Below are 22,487 nucleotides of genomic sequence, written 5' to 3'. Positions count from 1 at the left end.
AGCGGTGGCTGACTTCACATGTATCGGATGAAGCATGTGTTAGTCTTCACCCTCCTGGTGTGTTGGGGCATTACTAGTGATAGGGGGAGTCCTAATGAGTGGGTTGGGTAATTGCCCGTGTAAAATTGGGGAGAAAATGGGAGAAACAAAATTAAAATAAAAGAAAAAAGAAACCTGATATATAAGTAGGTTATTTTTTTGCTGCTAAAATTGCTGCAAAGCAGGCAAACAAATCTTACTGAGACTTAAAACTTAAATGAGCTGAACACACCTTTCTCTCGGTTAGGGCGTAAATGTTCCGTCCACTTGAGTCCAGCAGGAGGTCAGCATTGACAGGGCTTTGACCGTCCACCTCCACAGAGTCATAGAGAGCACCTGTACCATTGGCGTGGAGGAACACCTACACACAAAAACAAGCCACACATAAACACAGAGTCAAATTCAGGTCTATAACAGGCGTGAAATTACAGGAAAGTGCGTCAAATTGCTACTCTGCTGCTTTCTACTGCAGTATTACACTTTAAAGTAATCATACATACATAAATACATTACACCAACACACCCACACACACACACACACACACACACTCAGAGGACGAGGATGCAGCCTCAGCAGAGCAGAGCGTGGTGGTTGGTGTGTGTTCCAGCAGGCGTGTGGCGGGGCAGGGGAGCAGCAGCATGCAGAGGCTGGAATAAGTCTAGCCCGAGGAGGTAAAGGCTGTAAACAAGCTGCCTGTGTGGACGAGCAACGTTAATATTTCATTCAGCCCTGGAGGAACTGCGGCTGCTGCCACCCCTATCAGCCTGCCCACAATGCACCGCGGGAGTCCGGTACCGCCGGGACCAAAACTCCCAGCAGCCCTCGCTATCAGTATGTAGAACAAGCTGCTTCACGTCTCTCTCTCTCACACACACACACACACACACAAACTTACTCTACACAAACACAAGCAAAAAGACACTACTGGACACACAGCTGTAATAAAGTCCTGCATCTCTGAACAATGAACTTTAAAATGCTGCACTGAAGTCACATCAGTTTATGCAGTGTTGTTTTGTCTCTCTCTGCTCCTCTCTGTATTCAATTGTCTCGCAGCCTGTCCCTGTCTCTCAAACCATGTCTTCTTCTCTCTTTCTCTCTCTCTGCCCTCTTCTTGTTTCCTCTTCCTTTTTTTCTGTTTCTTTTCATGTCCCTGTAGTCTTCCTCTCACTAGTTCTGTATTTCTGTATTCTGTATTTCTCCCAGTCTCCATCTTTTTCTGTCCCTCTGTTTCTGTTTGTCTCTCTCTGTTTCTGTCCCTGTCCTCCTCTTTTTACTTCTTTCTTTCTTTCTTTCTTTCGTGTCCATGTAGGTTTCTTTCTCTCTATTTTTGTACCCATTTCTCTCTCTTTCTCTTTCTTTCTCACTCTGACTGCCCATTTCTGTGTCTGTCTCTGTCCCTCTGATTCTGTCTGCTTCAATCTGTCTCTCTCTATCTTGTTCTTGTCTGATTCTATTCTCACTCATACATTGTACTCGTCTTTGTCTCACTGTGCCTTTGCAATTTATTGTCTCTTAGTTTGTCCCCCTTTGTCTGTCCTTGTTTCTGAACAATGTCTTCCCTGTTCTTGTCAGTCATCTCTCTCTCTCTCTCTCTCTCTCTCTCTCTTTCTCTGTTTCTCTCAGTTAACCCTTGTCCCTCTCTGTTTCTGTTTGCCTCTCTCTGTTTCTGTCCCTGTTCCTCACTGTCTCTTCCTCACTGTCCCTCTCTATCTCTTTGTCCATGTCTTTGTCTTTTCTCTATGATCTTGTCCTTTTTGTAACTTTCATGATATGCTTCTATATCTCTAATCTCACTCTCCCCCTGTCCTTGTCTTTGTCTCTTTCTCTCTCTGTCCATACATCTCTCTCTCTTTCTCTCTCTCTTTGTCTTTTTCTTTCCTTCACTTTCCCGTCTCTTTCTTGGTTTATTTTATTGTCCATGTATTTCTGTCGCTTTCTCTCTCTCTCTGTCTATGTGTCAGTATAATCTCTCAGTTTCTGTTCCTGTCTCTCTTTGTTTGTCTCCATCTTTTTTGTCCTTCCTGTCAGAAAGGTAAGTTCTGGGTTTCTTGTCTCTGCTTGTCAGACAGATAAACGAGAGGCTAATTATTTACTATATTCATGTTTCTGGTTTTAACATAACAGATTATTCAACCTTATCTCACACAGTAGATTATTCCTGACAGCATTTGTTCATCTTGAAACTAAAAAACTTAACATTAATCTTCAGTTAAACAGCACTGAATTACCAAGTAATTTATTAGCTTCTGTACAAACACGCAAGAGAGAGAGAGAGAGTGAGAGAGACAGAGAGGGAGAGAGAGCTAGAGAGAGAGAGCTAGAGAGAGGCCTGAATAAAACTTCTACATTAGCACACTGTCATACACACACATGCATAATTACACACACACACACACACACACACACATACAAAAGTGCATACAAACATGCAAAAAGGCTCACTCAAAGCACTCACACTGCTCTCATATGATCACACACACACACACACACACACACACATCCCTCAGGGCCAGATCGGGCTGACCGCAGGTGGCACACACCCCCCCGCAGCGTGACAGGCCTAAACTACGGAGATCAAAACACACCAACAACCAACAACAGCACAAACACTCCACGCCCCTGTTTACACACATACACACACACTGTTGCGACAAAAGCAATCCCGCATACGCTCCAGCTGCACGCCACACACACACACACACACACACTCCGAGCAGCTAAACAGTACAAAAGCCGGCGGCAACAAATCATTATCAGCCACTCACTGAGCTCAGAGAGGAGGGGGAGGGGAGGGGAGGAGGAAGACTTGCTGCTTTCTTTTTTAAGTTGAAATGCGCATCTTTTGTTGTGCCTCCGAGTGAGAGCGAGGGAACCGCACTGATAAGCAGATTAAGATACGGGCGGAGTCCCTCGTCCACAGTAAACATTCCCGCAACTTCTTTACGCTAAACATTCTCACAGATCACAGATTATCCAGCTAAAGCGTTTCATTTCCCCCAAGCTGCACAATGACAAACAACAACCTTACTGCACCTGAGCCAGAAGAACCTGTGCCTGAAGAAAGACGCTCTTCTTAGACGTGCTTAAGAAAAAAAAAACTCAGATGAAAAAGTATTATTCAGATTTCATATTTATATTACACTTTCTCTTAAGGCACAATATCTAATTTTAAAAATCATTTTTAGGCCTCAAACTCATCTTAGGTTGGGATTTTTACCCCAATACCAGATAATCTATACTACAGTATACTACCCTATACTTCCTATAATACCATACACCACCCTATATACCCTATTCAAGGATACATCGATACTCATGTGGGTTTTCCATCTACCACATTTTTGTGAATATTTTTAAAAAAGTATCGAACCCAATGACAATTTTAATAACCTGGTGATCTGCGCCACCACTGGCCACCACAATATACTACCTTATACTTCCTATATTACTATATACTACCCTATAATACCATGTACTACCCAATACTCTCTATATGACCATATACTACTCTATACAACCATTTATACCCTACTCTCCCTAAACTACTCTATGTGAACATATACTACCTTATAATTTCTATATTACTATATACGTCCCCATACTACCATCTACTACCCAATTATACCCAACTATATTAATATATACTACCTAATACTCCCTATATGACCATATACTACTCTATACAACCATATATACCCTACTCTCCCTAAACTACTCTATGTGAACATATACTACCTTATAATTTCTATATTACTATATACTTCCCCATACTACCATCTACTACCCAATACTTACCCAATACTTTCTATATTAATATATATTACTCAATACTCCCTATACAACCATATACTACCAGATAATTTTCACATTAATATATACTACCCAATACTTTCTATGCGACCATATACTACCCTATACTTCCTATATTCATATATAATCCCCAATACGCCCTATATGACCATATACCACCCTATACATACTATATTGATATATACTAGCTAATACTCCCTATATAACCATATACTACCCTATATAACCATATATACCCTATTCTTCCTAAACTACTCTATATTAACCTATACTAGTTTGTACTTCCTATATTACTATATACTACCCTACTCTCCATATACTATTCTATACATAGGGTATATATATATATATACCATATACTTCCCTATTCTTTCTATACAACCATATAAGATACTAGAAGATCCTACTGTATACCCTATTTTAACTATACTCCCTTTCTGATGCGTTTCTGATGTAATAGCTGGTAACAGGCAGGGGAAGGATGACTAAAGAACAGACTGATTCAGCTACAGATCTACTCTGACTGTATCAGGCTTTCTCTACAGAAGCTCTGGAACAGGAACGCACAATGACATCAACAGATATTCAATAATTATTTATTATTTACTATACTTATTCTACTATATACTACCATATACTACTGTATTCCTTATACTACCATAAGATCCCTATTTTACCATATACTACCCTATACTTCTTGTTGTCCCATATACTACCATATACTCCTTATTCTATTGTATTCTATTGTATTCTACCATATACTACCGTATACTCCTCATTCTACCATATACTCCTTATTCTACTATATACTACTATATACTAATGTATTTCTTATACTATCATATACTCCTTGTTCTACCATATACTACCTTAAACTACCCTAGACTCCTCATTCTACCGTATACTACACTATACCACCATATACTCCTTGTTCTACCAAATACTGCCCTACTTACACTACCGTATACTAGACTTTTCTCTTTATTCTACCATATATTAACATATACTACCCTATTGTCCCTATACTACTAAATACTACCCTTTATTCCAGATCTTGCCCTGTACTCCCGATACTATCAACTGATCCCTATACTACCCTATACTCTCGAAACTAATGTATACCACTCTGTTCTCCTGACACTTGATTGCCTAGACTTTCCTTTTACTATACTTTTTTGTAAAACATTTTTTATTAAATCGAACTTACAGTAAAACGTTCTTAGAAAGGTGAAATGGCGAGCTTTTATTTTATAGTTCTAAAGTTTTTTTTTAATAAGAATGGATTCCAGACATTAGTTTGTTAAAGATTCTGCTACCTATGAAAACTGACCCATCCCGACCTTTCCTCTCGCACTCATGCAAAACGTCCTTGAGCACAGAATAGTAGGTTCAGCTCTGGACGTCAGGCTTTGAAGTCAGTGGCCGTGTTTTTGAGAACGCTATCTGTTGGTGTAATACAATCTAATACAATCAAAGAAACTATGTAGCACCTTCAGCGCTGACCGCATTGGCCTGAGTGCTGACCAGAGCCAAGGTCACATTCATCTCTGCTACTTCTCCAGGAGCCTGTGGCTAAACACACAGCAGCTGTGTCTGATGAACTGAGATCAGTTTCTGGAAAAAGACTGGGTGCAACATAGAGATGCAAAAATAGGACAATGCACACAAAGAGTGCACGCGATACATGTGGAACTCACATAAACACACACACACACACACATATAGATTCCATACATTAGAAGTGGTACCTTGTGCAGCTGTCCACTTTTGTCCCCCAGGAACGCGATGGTGTGTCCGGCTTCGGTTGCCACAGCAACGGCCGTGACCTGTGTTGTCCTGGTGATGGCGGGCGTGGCATGGAGGGGCAGAGCACTGGCGATGGGGCTGGGGGTGTGTTCACCTCCACATGGGTACTCATCTACAGAATCCTGCATGACATAACACACATATAGAAATACATATATAAACAGGCCCTGGAACTTTACCTTTTATAACTATTTTATCATATAACAGCAAAATTTGTGCTATATACAGCACAAAAACATTACGTCACATGATAATAAGTGGGGTTATACTGGTTTTATCCCTAACCAGTGTGGTTTTCCAGTTCTATCCTGAGAAAAGAGCAGTTTATTGTTTGCTCTACTTCAGCACACAGCAGAGGTTAAACAGGGACAAAGAGGTTTGCATCAATGCTTTTCTGATGTAATAGCAGGTAACAGCCAGGAGGGGGATGACTGAAGCACAGATTGACTCAAATACAGATCTACTCAGACTTTAACAGGCTGAAAGCATTTCTCTACAGGAGTCTAGAGAAGCTCTGGAACAGAGACGCACAATAACATCTCAATCTAATTAATATCATCAGATAATTATGATTATTTTACAATTTCACACAATGAAACTCTGTCCAGACTGTACTCCTGCGTTGTGCTCAGAGATTCTGGGTAGGCCCACAGTGAATCGATAAATGAATAGATAGAAAATGAATGAATGAATGGATGGAGGGAAAGAGAGAGAGAATGGGTGGATGAATGAATGGATGTTTGATGGATGGGGAGATGGGTGAAAGTACAAATTATGTTAAACTGGTATTTTATGATTTATTCATTGAATTTGGAAGACAGATAAAGGATGAGTGGATAGACAGGTGGATGGATGAATGTACGGATGGATGGATGGATGGATGGGTAGATTAATGACTGAATGGATGGGTATATAGATAGATGGGCAGAAAAGTTGAATTGATGGATGGATGGATGGATGGATGGATGGATGGATGGATGGATGGATGGATGGGTGTATTAAACTGGTATTTGATATATTTATTGAACTATTTATTGGATGGATGGATGGATAGGTACATCAAACTGGAATTTGATCAATTTATTTAAATATTTATTGGATGGCTGGATAGATGGGTAGATGGATGGGTATATGGATTAATGGATACACAGACAGATGGATAGACAGGTAAATTGTTGGATGGGTGAATGGGAGGATAAAGAATGGATGAATGAATGAATGAATGAATGAATGGAAAGATGGACGGATGAGCAGGTCAATTTATGGATGGGTGGATGGATTGATGGGCAGACAAGCTGAGAGATGGGTGGGTAAATGGATAGATGTGTATATGGATAATTGAATAAACTGGTGAATAGTAAGACAGGTAAATTGTTGGATGGGTGGATGCATGGATAAGGGATGGATGAATAAATGAATAGAAAATGAATGGAAAGATGGATGAGGAGAAGGTCAATTTATGGATGTGTGGATGGATTGTTGGGAGAGAGGCTGCATGGCTGAATAGATGGGGAGACAGGTGGGTGAGTGGAGGGGGTGAATGGGTTCATGGATGAACGGATTAATGGATGGATGGAGGGATTGGCAGAAGGGTGCATGAGGGAAAGTTGGGTAGTTGATGATGCATTTAGATGGATAGATTGGATGGATGAATGGATGTAAATGTTTAGAAACAACATTTATTAAAAATAAAACGATGATTTATAAACAATGATTAATAATGCTTAGAAATATCAATATCAGAATCCATGGAAACACTGGATATGAGCATTGGTCCAAATTCTTCTATCGGACAGCTACTGTACTGTACTGTACACCTATCCTGCGTGCGTCAGCAGTTGGTTAAAGTGTTTACCTGGTTAGCGGGTGTCACTTTCACACGTTCTAGCCATGTCTCACACCTCTACAGATCAGTAGAACTGAAACCTGTCTCTCTATCAGAGTTAAATCAGTGTTGACTGTACACTTCGTCTCTCCATGTGTCCATTACATAAAGGAAAAGATGCAGAGTTTTTTTTGTCTGTGAACTAGGGGTGTGCTATATCGTATCGTACGCGATAGTATCACCAACATTTTTCAATATCATGAACGATATTATACCCTGAAATATCGTGCCATAACACTCACCCCTAATTATCACATCAGTACTACTTTTTTTTGCTGTTTTAAGCAAAAGAAAAAGTCATACATTTCTCATTTCCTATTAAATATCTACTAGAGACTAGAGCTGAGCGATTAATCGTTTTTATCGATTAATTCGAATTTACAGTTAAGGACGATGTTTTTTTTTGTGTGAAAATCGATTTTCTCTGAGTTTCTCCAAGCCTCCCTCCCTCCCGCGCGCGTTTATTTATTTATTTATTTTTTTTAAGTTTGAGGGTGCATTGTGTCAGTACCTAAACTATGTTGGAGAAATGAAATAAGAACTAGTTTTTAACCATTTCTTAATCATCTTTAGTTTGATTTTTAGTAGGGAAAAAAAAATCTATTTAAATCGAAAATTGGATTTAAAAAAAAAAAATTGAAGATTTATTTTTTTGAGCCATATCGCCCAGCTCTACTAGAGACAGATTATATCTGTCCAGTATCATTTATTTTACTTTAATCCTGGATATATAGAGATATTTGGAGTTCTGTTACAATTTTGCTTAAATTCTTGTATTTTTTTAATATCTCAGTTAAAGGTGTGCAATATCATATCCTATACAATAATAAAATGTAAGTTTTGTTTTGTTGCAGTAGTGTATTTATTTATTTTTTTTGTCATATCGCCAAGAGTATCGTTATCGCGATATTACTATGAAATATCGTGATATTATTTTAGGGCCATATCGCCCACCCCTACTGTGAACTCCACGCCACTAAAACACTGTAGACTCTACTGTACACTGTTCTCTGCTGAGAAAAGCTGCAAAATCAGAGCTGAATAAATGAAAGCTTAACCTCGCGGTCCCCCTCTGTGCCAGCTGCGGACTCCATATGCTTCCTGCTCTAAGCTGAACCCGCCTCACAGCGAATAAGCCTCGGGGAGGTGCCACCGACTAATAACAATTAATAATTCATGCTGAATGTTAAATATTAAGGCTGAAGTTGTGAAGAATGAATAAAAACAGACAGGTGTGCTACAGAGATTCAACAGCCCAAAAAACTAGAGTCCAAATAAATCTGTTATCTAGAGGGAAAGCACCGGGAAGTGTTATTCCGGCCTCACTAAGAGGAAAATCAATACAGTCAAAGACAGAAGTGGAAAACAAAGACGATGGAATGTCTTTAACTATAAGTCTGTGTGTAACACACACACACACACAGACACACACTCAGACACACAGACAAGAGGAACTCCTGGCTCATGATAGAAGCTCTGAATGGACGTATCTGTGTGTGTTTGAGCTGGGTGGAGGACTGGAGGTGTGTGTGTATCCCGGGTTAGAGTTACTGTAGGTCTGCAGCTGTTGCAGGCGGTTGACAGACAGACAATACCAGGGTTTAGAGAACTGGGGGAAGGGCAGCCTGCAATACAGAATACAGAGCCAAACGCTGGCATACGATTAAAGTCAAACAGGGACACACACACACACACATATTCATATGCATATAGTATGTGTAACTGTTTTTACACAATGTGAAAACATTGTAACTGATTAAAATACTTCTGTAGAAGTTGAAGTATCAACTCAAGCTTTTTACTCTTTTTCAGTAAAAGTATAAAAGTACTGCTTTCAAAACTACTTAAAGTATAAAAGTAAAAATGTAATGTAAAGAGAAAAAAATGCCATTAAGACTTAAAACAAAAGCTAAAGTCATGCCACAATGCAACCAATTCTAAAATCTATAATGATTATAATGGTATATTATTCAAATGTTAATGTTTTAATAAATTTGGGATGCACTTGTCTCTCCTTGTTTCAGCTACATATATGCCCATTGAAAATGAATGTATTTTAGAAGGATGTAAATATATTAAAGTATTAAAGCTTAGGTTGGGCATTTTTTAAATACTCAAGTTCTCTCGAGTCTCTGCACGGACCATCTTCATACTAGGCTACATACGTCTGCTATGTTCTTCTTCTTACTGGGGGGGGGCGTGACTTGTGCAGGTGTGATGGATCACAGTATAAACCAATAAGGTTTCGGAATGTTAGAACATATATATGTTATACCATATATATGTTATTACTTAACACCTCTGATTACATGGACCCCATTTAGTAATACATATCATATGCACATGATTAAATGATACTGTACATCTAAACACACAGATATTGAATACTTTTTAAAGGAATACAAACAGAGACATGTGCTTGTCTCTTTACTGTGTAGATTCTTGTGTTTGAAGGCCACTGCACTCCAGATGCTTGACCTCAAGGTAAACCCTGCTTGCTGGTTCCACTTGTTTACTCATGGTGTTGACTCATGAGCGTACAGCTGTGTCTGGGTTTAAAATTAAAACTATGTTTCCTGTCAGATTCATGATCTGTCTTTCCGTTTCTTTCTCATGACCTCAGTAAACGCACTGGAAGAAGTGACTAGTGTTTGGCTATCAGATCAGGCTTGTCTACTTCTGGTTTAAATTGAAATAAAGATTAAGATGAAGATACAATGAGCATTGAACCCACACAGATACATATAGTTACAAATAGTTATATAATGACTATTATGTCCATTCATGTGATTAATAACTGGATTGTATCCTGATAATTACACTGTCTGGCCAAAAAAAAAGTTGTCACCTGGATTTAAGTGAGTAAATGATGTGGGGTTAGGTTGGTTGATGCTGCAGTTGGTCTGCAGGTTTAGGTTCAGCAACAGTATGTGCTGAAAGAATAAGGTCAGCTGACTACCTGAATATACTGAATATAAACCAGGTTATTCCTGGATCAATGGATTTTATGTTTCTTCCCTGATGAACACGGACATATTCCAAGATAAGACAATGTCAGGATTTATGGTGCTGGAATTGTGAAAGAGTTCAGGCTTCAGGGAGCATGAGATCATCATTTATCATTTTCACACATGGATTGAGAGAGAGTTCACCACAGAGTCCAGATCTTAACCTCATTGAGAATCTTTGGGATGTGCTGGATGGAGAAGAGCTGCTTTGTGCAGTGGTCAGACTCTACCATCATCAATGCTGCTGCAAGATCTTGGTAAAAAAAAATTTAATCCAGCAACACTGGATTAAAATGAATCCTGTAACATCGCAGAATCTTATTGAAACAATACCACAGTGAATGCATGCTGCAATCAAAGCTAAAGGTGGTCCAATGAAATAGTGTATTACCACATGTGGCAGGCCATCAACGGTGCACCGTGCAGCTTGATTTAGTGAGTGTCAGTGTGTCTTTGCTATCGTAATGACAGGAAATGTATGACTTGCACAACAAAGATTACCTTTAAGAGCAAGGCGGATTGGTATTTTAATGGTGCAGCACTTCTGCGCTTCTCAGCATAGCTGAGCACAATTGATTGTTCTTAGCTGTGTTTTCAATTGCTAAGTTAGCAGTACACTAAGAATGTACCTGAACACACCCATCAACATAGATATATTCGCACACATCCTTGGTATCGTAATAGTGCAAGCCAACAGTCCGGAATTCCAGTCCTTGGACACACTAAATAAGATGAGCAATGTAAAGCAATAACTTGCAAAACATAGAACTTCACTTCTAGCCTAGACATCCAAAACAGTCCTAATCCAAAACTCTGTTAAGCCAGTACAAACTGCTGTGGATTCTCTGCTTGATGAAGTCGTCTCCTTTAAGGAACACCTTACTTCTGCCGAGGTCCCTTCGCAGGTGAGAACTTTCCGAAGCTTTGTCAGGATGAGGCTGCCATTGCTTTGCAACTTGCAAAAACAAAATGCTATTAGAAAATAGAGCCATACATAACATTATAAACATTCCAGAAAGTAGTGAAGATAGCCAAGAAAATCTACATTAATATATCAGTTTTCACCATATATTGGCTAGCCCTAGCGTCAACATTTTAGGTCTTTAGGTTAGTTTAGGGCGTTTTCACACCAGCACTATTTGGTCCGGTTAAATCGAACTCTGGTCCGTTTGTAACTTTAGTGCAGTTCGATTGAGCAGGTGTGAAAACAGTAATCGCACTCGGGTGCGGATCAAAAGAACTCTGGAGCGGTTCCCTTGTAGAACGTGATCCGGTCTCGATCGGATCCAGCTATTAAATATAAGACATTTATTTGAGCTAAACTGCTGATAAAGGAAGCACAGTTTAAACTGATATATTAGCTAGATAACACTAATTACCACAGCTGTGAACAAACACTGTGTCCATGCATGCGCCGTCTGCGCTGCGTTCACTGCTCACAGCCGCGTGACTCTGTTTATTATGTATAAATCTGCGCTGCCCGTAGAAACACTGTGTTTGAAAGTGCAGCGTTTCAGCGTTCAGTGTTAAAGCACAGATATTTGCGCTGGAACACAAAATCTTCTCACTGTATTTACTTTTTTCGTACATTTATATTTAACGTACTCCCGTGTCAGACAGCTCTGACCAATCAGAGGACACAGGCTGCCCGCGTGGTTTATTGATGCGCATTTTGGTGCGTTTACATTTATGCCTATGTGAAACCAGACCGAACAGAGCGAGAAAACGCTCCAAGTAAACGAACTCATTAACTGATTCGGACCAGAGAAACGAACTACAGGTGTGAAAACGCCCTTAGTGTTTAAAACGAAGCGAGTGAGAACAGCGCTTTGATGGTAGCGCGTCAACTGCAACCAGAAAGCTCGACATGTGTTTCTCAGATTAGAGATTCAAATAAACTAAACCACAAGTCCTTTCAGACCCAGACTGGACGCTGTGGGTGTGTATGTTTGGGTTACATAAACTCCTGTGTTAAAGAGAGTGTGTGTCTGTGTGTGGTTTGGGTTCAGGCATGGAGGAGAGGCATCAGAGGCTCGTCGGTCAGTAGTTCATCCAGTGTTTGTGTGTGTGTGTGTGTCTGCTGTGTGTGTGCGACTGCTGATTTGTGTATAGTTGGGGGGGATGAGAGCCTAAAGAAATCAGAGAATCAGTGGTCAGTAGGCAAAAGTGTGTGCTTTGTATGTGTATGTGTGTATGTGTGTGTGTGTGTGTATATATTAGACACTGAGCTCAGAGAGGATGTGGGTCAGCACAACTCAAAACCAGCTGCAGGTTTAAGCTGGATTTACCCCCCCCCCCTCCCCTCCTCCTGACCCCCCGCCACAAAGTCTCTCACACACACACACACACACACAAACAAAATGTTTGCATGTGCTTTTATATATTCACATACACACAAACATGTACAAAAGTATTATCCACAGCTCATCCACTGCTTCTCCTGCAACCTACAGCATTAATAAGAGTTCCTCTTCTTCTTCTTTTATTGGAGTAACTGTCTCTACTCTAGTCTCTACTGTCAATGGAAGGCTTCTACTAGATATTTTTGGAGCGCTGCTGTGAGGATTGGATTGCATTCAGCCACAATGCAATGAGCGGCGTTTGTTAGCTTAGCAAGTTCAGGATGTTGGATGATCACCACTCCACCTTATCACTTATCACATCTTTTCTCAGCAATAAGTGAATTTTAACTTGGCTGAATCAGAAGCTGCATTCATTAGAAAGGGGTGCATTAACATATGGCTCTAAAATAATATCACGATATTTCAGGGTATTTTTGCAATAACGATATACTTGGCAATATAGGAAAACAGAAAAATAATTAACTTATTTCAGGAATATAGTATAATAGTATAACAGTATAATCATAATATGGCAAAATAAATAATATAGCATAAAATAATATAATGTAGCAAAAAATACTGAAGAATATTTAGTGCATGCATATAAACTGCAAACTAAAACAATTATACAATAAATACACCTAAAGCTTCACAGTAAATAATAGACTACTTTTAAGACAGACCATCCCTATTATCACGATATGGATTTTTAATATCTTGATATTTCTGTGTCAGGATATATTGTATACGATATAAAATTGCCCACCCCTAATATATATATATAGCTTAAGACAACTTGAAAATTACAAGTTTCTTTGATTTTACCAAATTGAAAGCCTCTGGAATATAATCAAGAGGAAGATGGATGATCACAAACCATCAAACCAAACCAAACTGAACTGCTTGAATGTTTGCACCAGGAGTAAAGCAGCATTAAGTTATCCAAAAGCAGTGTGTAAGACTGGTGGAGGAGAACATGATGCCAAGATGCATAATGAAAACTGTGATTAAAAACCAGAGTTATTCCACCAAATATTGATTTCTGAACTCTTAAAACTTTACAAATATGAACTTTTTCATTTTCTTTGTATTATTTGAGGTCTGAAAGCTCTGCATCTTTTTTGTTATTTCAGTCATTTCTCATTTCTGCAAATAAATAAATGTTCTAAATGACAATATTTGTATTTAAAATTTGGGAGAAATGTTGTTCGTAGTTTATAGAATAAAACAACAATGTTCATTTTACTCAAACATAAACCTATAAATAGCCAAATTTAGAGAAACTGATTCTTATTTTTTTCAGAGCTGTATATAAACTGTCTTTTTCTCAAAAACACACAGTCCTCACATAAACCTCTCTGTTTTCAATGTGTGACACACACACACACACACTCTCTCACTCTCTTGTCTCTTATCATCGTCCTCCTTTCCCTCAAACACACGTAACCATATCATCCTCTTTATTCTCTCTGCTGTTCAGGAGATGAAACGCTGGTTGTGAAAATCTACATTTTCTGCAGCCTCCAGACTCTCGCCAGTGTGTGTGTGTGTGTCACTGTGTGTGTGTGTGTTACTGAGCTACAGATCATATCTGCTGTTGAGTACAGCGTGATGATGGCTGTCTATCTGGGCTAATATGGTATTTTTGTGTTTAATTATTTATTCGGTAACAGTTTGAAAGCTTCCTTTAAGTAAACTGTGGGAACACTGTGTTGTGAAACCAACACTGAGACCCAGACAGTATTTCCTACCATCTAAGCGTACTTACTGCCTCTAACATCATTAATTTATGAAAAAAGAAAAAAAAAAACAGCTGACTGGAATGTACAGCACTGTGAGACAATCAGAAATCACCTTTCATTTATTTATTGGTTGTTTAACTGAAAGTCACAAAGTTACAAAACGGGTATTTAAAAAAACTGTCCAGGAAAAAACTTTTACTATATTTTAGAGCACTGCTGTGAGGATTTGATTGCATTCAATTATAAAAGCATTCGTTAGTGCTGTCAGGATGATGAAATGTTGGAGGATCACCATCAAACCTCATCTCCAACTCCCTAACAACTCATCCCATCCAAAAGTACTGGATGGAACTCATCACAACATCTTTCTGGATAAAACAGATCTTCCACTGCTTAACAGCTCAATGCTGGAGGGATGGTGGTGTAAGAGGCGGGGTCTTTATACCCCTTGTATTAGGCCATAACAAGATTAGCGGAAGCTACAGTAGGTCACATATGAGTTAAATTTACACAGAGAATGGAAGTCAGTCTTTTGAAAATTTAACAAATTCTTATCAAATATCAGCTCAGCTAACGTTACTATCATTCTAGCCCTGTACAGCTTGTACAACAACAGAGACTGAGATAGATTATGTTGAATGCTTTACTGACTGTACTTTATGCAAGTAGAGTAAACAGTGCATTTAAAAAACGAATTATACTGTATTTTATAATAAATTTGATATTTCCTATTTTTAATACAGTAATTTTCACACTATAAGCTGATCTTAAAATTGTCAGTGCGTCTTAAAATACGCCTTATAATGCGCCTTATGTATTAATTCTACCAGTCAGGTACTAAAGAGCAGTAAAGTCACTCTGCTGAAGTACAGAGTTATACAGGAGTTTCAGTGAAGTTTCTGAGCACCGAGACTGAAGCAGTATTAGCCTTTGCCTCTAGCAGCACTAAGTGCTAGCTCGTTCGCTGTTCAGAGGTGGGTAATATTTTGGCTTGTTGCCTGCTGTTAACCCCGGCTACCTCTGCTGGAGCAGTGCTGAGTGCTAGCTCTTTCTCCATTCTAAAACACTCAGGGTTCCTCAGTGTAGCGCTGTCGGACTAGGGCTAACAGTGACAAGCGCTAACTGTTAGTTGCTAATGCTAACCCAGCCTTAGTGGAAATCTGGAAACCTAAGCTTACTGTAAATAAATGGACGCGCTTTACTCACCCAAATAAACAGTTTTCAGGAGCGAAATATGTGTAGATTAACATCCAGCGCTCGTTTGACTTTAAAAGAAAAGATAATTACTTTTTTGTTTACTTAGCTTAGCTTTACTTAACTTAGTTACCCATGCCAACCCCAACCACCCAGTGGCAAGACCTGCTTAATTAGAAGGGAAACAGGGCAACACCACTGTTCCTTACTAGTGTCACATAATGCACCTTATGTATTAAAATGTACCAGTAAAATTTACATGCATTTGCTGGCAAACATAATTCTGCAAAAACACTAATGGATCATGTTTATCTGCTCCAGGGAGTTCTATTCTACTGGCAATACATATCTGCAGGAACTAGATGGACAAGCAATGTGTGTCCTCTTGCACATACGTGTCAGCAATTGGTGCAATTTAAAAGTAGCTGAATGCAGAGTTCATTAGAACTAGTTTTCCAGACAAGAGTTAAGCCTTAAGTCTTTTCCATTGACAGGAAAATCTAGTCTACCACCAGGTTTAATCCCTTTCCGGGAAATCAACCCATACAGCATCATAATATGCAACATAGGCTGTGATATGTAATAATATAATATCTTTCTGCATACGGCCCACTTTTACCTTGGGTCTTGCCCTTCCTTGTATAAGTGGATTATCCTGACCTAATCTCGTCAGAATCATCTGAAGCCTGAAAACTGAAAACTGAAAACGTCATATCTGTTTTAACTTGAAATTCAATAAACAAAATACAGTATTGTACTGTACGTCATTAGCAGCGTGATTCAGACTGTTTTTAAATAGCTGTTTAAATCTAAAGTAAATCTTAAACAAATAGTAGATTTCCTCTCTCGAAATGTGCTTTCTCTCTTTGGATCTCATTTACAATGCAGTGGAAGGTTCCGTTTGTGCAAGATAAGCAGAATGAAACAAAACATTCTTATTAAAACAAGCTATGCCAGGTCTGTGTGCTATTCTGTTAGCATAGCAGCAATCAAAAACACAAGTTTAGTTTTAGAACAACTACAAATGTAAACTTGTATCTCACTGGAGAACATTGATATACACTCATTGTTCAGAACATAGCTGCACCCAGAAGGAATCAACCAACAGGAATGAAACTTTGTGGGACGTTGGGTTATGGGCTGATGGTATGTTATGTTATAGTTTCATTATTGCTCTTCATTACAGGCACTATGTCAATCCAGTGCTATATTTAATGCAGCCCTGCAGCTAAAGCAAATCGATTAACAACTAATCAATTAAATTCATTACAATCTACTATTATTAAAATAGTTAATCGATTAGTTAGGTCTATGTTATTATTATACACATAAGTACAGTTGCTATCTCTATAGTGGGGAAGTAAGCCAAGTTTGTAGTAAGTTAATTCTGTTTTTCTCTCACTCAGTGTTACCAGAGCCTGCTAGAGCAGTTAAACAAGATATGTCTCATTCTTAGTAAATTTATCTATCTAGCAATAGAGTTTTCACTTCCACCTTAAATTCCACCTTAAATGTAGCAGCTCCAAAGCAAGCTGTAGTTTTTCTTTTCAGTCAATGTTACCAGAACCTATTAGTTAGCAAATTTTCCATTCCACCTTAAATGTGGTGGCACTTACATTCTTTTTTGATTCTGACGTTGGCGTGTTGGAGTGTTTGAGAATCACAGCAGAGTGTATGTTTACTAGATCAAATTTAGATTTTTTCTTTTAATCCGATTAATAATCGACTAATCGACAGATCAATCGATTAGAAATATAATCGTCAGTTGCAGCCCTACCTGCAACCAGTGGCCCAGAGTTCACACTTTTTGAACAGTGCACTATTCCTACAGGACAATGCTCGTCCACATACTGCTGCCGTCTCAAGGTCTTGCCTTAAAGACAAAAATACCACGCCATCATAGCCATCAGCATCACCAGACCTTCTAAGTTAGCATAACTTAGAACATCAAGTTATTCAACTAAATGGGAAGTTGATTTAACTTTTATATTCTTGTTATACAGTAAGACCGGATAAGTTGAGTTTACTTAACTTTTTTAAAGTAGCCGATTTGCTCAATTGTTTTTAGTATTTTTTGAGTATTTACTTAAAATATTTGAGTAAATGGTTGCCTTAAAAAAGTTAAGTAATGTGGAATGAAAACTTGAGTTAGCATAACTTAAAACATCAAGTTATTACAACTAAAGGGGAAGTTTATTTATTTGTAAGGTAGCCCAGGCGGAATCACTACACACTGATGGTGAGTGTTAGTCAGAAAGTGTTGGACACGCCCAGTATGCAAATAGATTGTGACAGAAGCCAATGACAAAGAAGCTGTTAATCACAGACCATTATAAGTTGGTTCAACTCAAAGATCTCAGTTTGAATAGTACAGTATATGTGCCCACAAATGTTCAACTAACTCAAAATAGTTGAGTATTGTTTAGAAATATCCAATTTTATGTAAAACAGACTTGAATCTTTTGAGTTTAAACAGCGTATGGGTTTACAGTGTGTGTGGGATTCTATTCCACTCCCCCTCGCAAAATCTGCAGGAACTGTGTGAATGTTCAAGCTGCATGGGATGGATTATAACAGGACACTATTATGTACAATATGTAGCTCCATAAATACGACCAAGTTGCCTTCTGAATAGCAATGCAATCAAACACTTCCTTCTGAATGCAACTATTTATCTGATAATGAGTGTATACCATTTTAATTAAAAACACTAAAAAAGCCTTTTCCAAGTGTATAAACTATCTACACGCTCAAGGGCATCACTGGAGTCACAGAAACAGCTCATGGCGTGCAGCTTCGCAGCAGAGGTCCAGCTGCACGGCTTCTCATACTGTGGCGTGTGGATTAGCACTGGCTCCAGCAGCTGGAGCTGAATCTGTGTCAGCGCTTACCTTACACGCCTGTGACATGAGCCCACCGACCCTGATCCATCCCCCCCTACGGCCGCACAACCCGGCCAGAAACCCGTGCCTTCATCCCGCTGTCTCGCCCTGACCCAACTAATGGGCCTAATGGCTCCCGCCGGATCTATCCGGTGCCATACACATTCCTGCTAGCAGCTCTTTAGCATCGGATTTGGCCCTCATTAAAATCCCCTCCATGCCCAGCTGGCCACTCATGCTCACCCTGCGAAGAGTGAGAGCCTTTTAAAAAGCGATGCTACGGTACTTTAGATGCCGCCGTAGGATGGGTAACCAGATCTGACTTCAAAACTGTGAAGCAAAGCTGGACAATGTGCCAAAGTTCCAGCATGGAGAATCTCAGAATGCAGAACATCAGTGATGAAAGTCCTGCAGATTTTCTAGGAACCATTTAACACTGAGAATTTCCCACTTTACCACATCTCAAATGTGGATTCAGACCCTGTTTTCAGACCCACTGACTGAAGTGGGAATGCCACTTTGGACCACGAAACTCAATGACCCCGTTTACACCCAGTCACTTCACTTCATTCTGGAAGTGGTCTTTAAAAGTTTAAGGTCAACTGTAGTCACATCGTCAACACCACTTATTTAGTTTGTGGCGTTTAAGCGATCCCTGATACAGGTTAACATCCCCATAATGTGCCCACATAATATGTTCCACACCATGACACCACCACCACAACCAACCTGGACTGCTGACTCATTGGCACAATGGCTCACAAGGCACATTGGCTTGAATTTAGGGTGTGGGATTCATGCTGTGTCCTAAAATTCTATGAAATCAAGAGAAATCCAAGAAGACAGCATAAATAATACCAGGTTCAAAACCACTGAGAGCACATTTAATCACAATTCTACTTCTTTTCTTTGATATGAAGATTACCTGAAGCTGCTGTCCTAAATCTGCATGAATTAAAGCAATGCCCTGCTGCCACACAATTGGATTAATTGATAATTGCATGGATATTTTAGTGCAGTATCTCAGATTATACATAATTATGTAAACATAGTTAGTTAGAATTGAGGGTAACTTGCATTTTTAGAGACAGAATATACATTTAAAGGTTATAAACTATTCCCTATAGGCCATTCTTGGAAGACAAGTCATGGAAGATTTCTAGGAAGCCTATTACAGTTCTACATATTTCCCTGATCAAACTAACTTGTTGCTTCAATGCCAAGACAGTTCAAAGACAGGAATTGGTAACCCATTATGTGCAGAAACAAACAGAAGTGACTCACCGAAGGAAGCTTCAGGCACCTGGAAGACACCTCATACTCGATGTAGGCATCATAGGCATCATTGGTCCCAGTTCTTTTTCCTTCCTGCGTATAGCATAAAAGCTGAGCCTTCTTCAGCGCCTGGTTCAGGTCCTTCATGGAATAAACACACAGAGCCGAGCGTGACGTGGGTGTGGGGGTGGAAGCCTGCCCAACTGACATGGCTACAAAAAGGGCAGGCTCTCCTCGGTGGTTCCCCAGAGCAGCTGATTGGGCCAGGTTATACACCAGGTTGTTCCCTCCATTGCACTCCAGCGGGACCTCCACGTAAGAGTAGAAGCTGGGGTCTCCTGCACATAATCGTGAAACATACGTCCGGTACTCTCGGTTGCCCTCGACGTTGCGGCGTGAGAACAGGAAGTAGATGTGTTTGTCATGGTGTAGGGCCTTCACGAATTGGTTGTTGTATTCCGAGTAGCTGCCAACCACCAGCTTGCCCAGTTCCTCGTGGGAGAAGGCAGGGGCTGAGAGATGAGGTGCCAGGCGGCGCGCTGTGATTGGAGGAATCCCACCTGGCCCTTTGCTTGTGTACCCACGACCCACCAACATGAGCCCCACTCCTTTTTGTTCCACGATCACGCCCACAGTAGAGACGCGTGGATCATTAGCGGCAACATACTGCGTGTCCACAGGGTTGGCCGTCTGGTAGAGCACCTCCGAGACGTTCCTCAGGCTGCGCTTCTCGCAGATGCCCTGCAGGACAGTCCCGCAGACGATCAGGCTCCGGGGCCCACCGCCGGCATCCTGCTCCTCCAGCAGGAGAAGCTTGTTGGTGTTGTCTGTGTATTTGGCTTGGGTACAGTCCAGAGGGTCTATAGGAGGCAAACAGTCAGGGCTGTCCAACTTGGGCCCTGTTTTGCCCCATGAGAGTAGCTGGAGGTCTGGAGAGAGGTGATAGAGGGCATTGACGGCCCCCACGTAGATGCTGCTGGAGGTGGGGTCCAGCAGGAGGTGGTTGAGCCGGGAGTCATGGAGCGAAGTTGAAATCTGGGGACTGGAGGAGGAAGAGGTGCTCCGCAGGGAGTGGCCCAAGGCGAGGGGCAGTGGGGGCCACAGGAGAAGAAGCACTGGAGGCCACCACCAGAAGGTGCGGGGGAGCAGCAGGGGAGCAGCGGCTGGCATGGCACCCCCTTACCTGCTGTGGAGGAGAGGGAGAGGGTTAGGGTAGTTGAAGAAAGGAGGAGAGAGAGAAAGTGACAGAGAAAGAGAGAATGTGGCAATGAGAACGAAGGGTTATTAATGAAAAAAAAGAACAGAGACATATAGCAAAGTGTTAAATGTAGAGGGAGAAACAAGAAATGGAATCAGTGGGTGAAAAGAAAAGGATAATAATACAGTAAAAGGACAAGAGCAAATAACAGAGAGCAAGGGACGAGCGAGGGGGGTCACAATGTATGAAAGGAAGGAAGAGAGCGAAGGAAAGTACACAGGCAGGGGGAGAGCGGGGAGATAGCACAAAAGAGAAGAATGAGAGGGGGGTGGAAAGTTTGGTAGAGTATGAGAGGAAGGAAGAGTGTGGAATAAGGCAAGCAAGATAGTTGGACAGAAGCAGGAAAAGGGAACGAGTGAATCATAGACACAGAGAGAGAGAGAGAGAGGGAGAGAAAGAAAAAGAGAGGGAGAGAAAAGAGAAGACAAATGTTAGGTTAACACAAACTCAGCGGAGAAAGTAGCTGCAGCAGCAGCGCATCAGTGTGCAGCACAAAGCCTCGTCGGTTCAAACAGATCCTTCTGTTCTTCAAAGCCCTGCCACCTTCACAGGGGCAGCGGAGAACGCCTGGCTCCAGCCTGCCAGCGCCGCGTCCGCCTCAATCAAAGTGGTGCCTTTCACACGGAGAAATGCACAAACAACCGCGCTCCACTTCACTCAGATCCGCGGCGGCGCGGGAGCAGCGGCGCGGCCGATAAAGCACAGGCTACTTCAGGTATCATTAAACTCACAGCTGGGGGGGTTCGTCTCTGCTCTTCATGTTTAGGAAGAGAAAGAGAGGAGAATCAGGCTCTGACTCACTGCAGAGTCACCGCGTCCACCTCACCTGAGTGACACCATCATTCATCAGACCAGAAAAAGAGAGAAATGGATAGAAAAACAACAAAAGAAAGACAGAAACAAAGACAGAAACAAAGACAGAAAGAAAACAAGAGATAAGGACGGAACAAAAAAAGGATGTGAAAGAAGTGAATGAAGGAAAGAATCAAAAATCTTGTTGACCGATTCCAGCTCTTACACTGGAAAATGGGAGTATGGTATGAATGAAATACAGAAACGGTAGCGTTGACATAAAGTGATATAAAACTATCGCCACTATACTACTGTACTGTCTCTCATGAAGTGTTTCTAATCAATCTCTCTGAGCATCTGAGCCGGTCTCACCAGCCTAATCAGCAAATCCCTCATCAAACCAAAGAATAGCCAGCTAAACTGAAAAAGAAAGACTAAACAAAAACAGAA

General features: G+C 40.5%; 1 protein-coding gene across 2 annotated transcripts in view; it reads right to left on the bottom strand.

The window, feature by feature from the left end:
- Positions 1–22,487, bottom strand: part of plxnb3 (plexin B3) — a 151,461-nt gene that overhangs the window by 58,865 nt on the left and 70,109 nt on the right. For both annotated transcript variants that reach the window (XM_022670889.2, XM_022670890.2), the window contains 3 exons: positions 19,997–21,173; positions 5,602–5,781; positions 272–400 (listed from right to left, as the gene is read on the bottom strand). In XM_022670889.2, coding sequence (XP_022526610.2) covers positions 272–400; positions 5,602–5,781; positions 19,997–21,157 — 1,470 coding nt within the window. In that variant the 5' untranslated portion in view covers positions 21,158–21,173. The remainder of the gene's footprint in view (positions 1–271; positions 401–5,601; positions 5,782–19,996; positions 21,174–22,487) is intronic.

Source organism: Astyanax mexicanus, chromosome 12 (assembly GCF_023375975.1).
Source record: "Astyanax mexicanus isolate ESR-SI-001 chromosome 12, AstMex3_surface, whole genome shotgun sequence".
Taxonomy (NCBI): Eukaryota; Metazoa; Chordata; class Actinopteri; order Characiformes; family Acestrorhamphidae; genus Astyanax; species Astyanax mexicanus.
The sequence above is the reverse complement of the archived record's forward strand: the minus strand, read 5'-3'. Positions and strand labels throughout refer to the sequence as shown.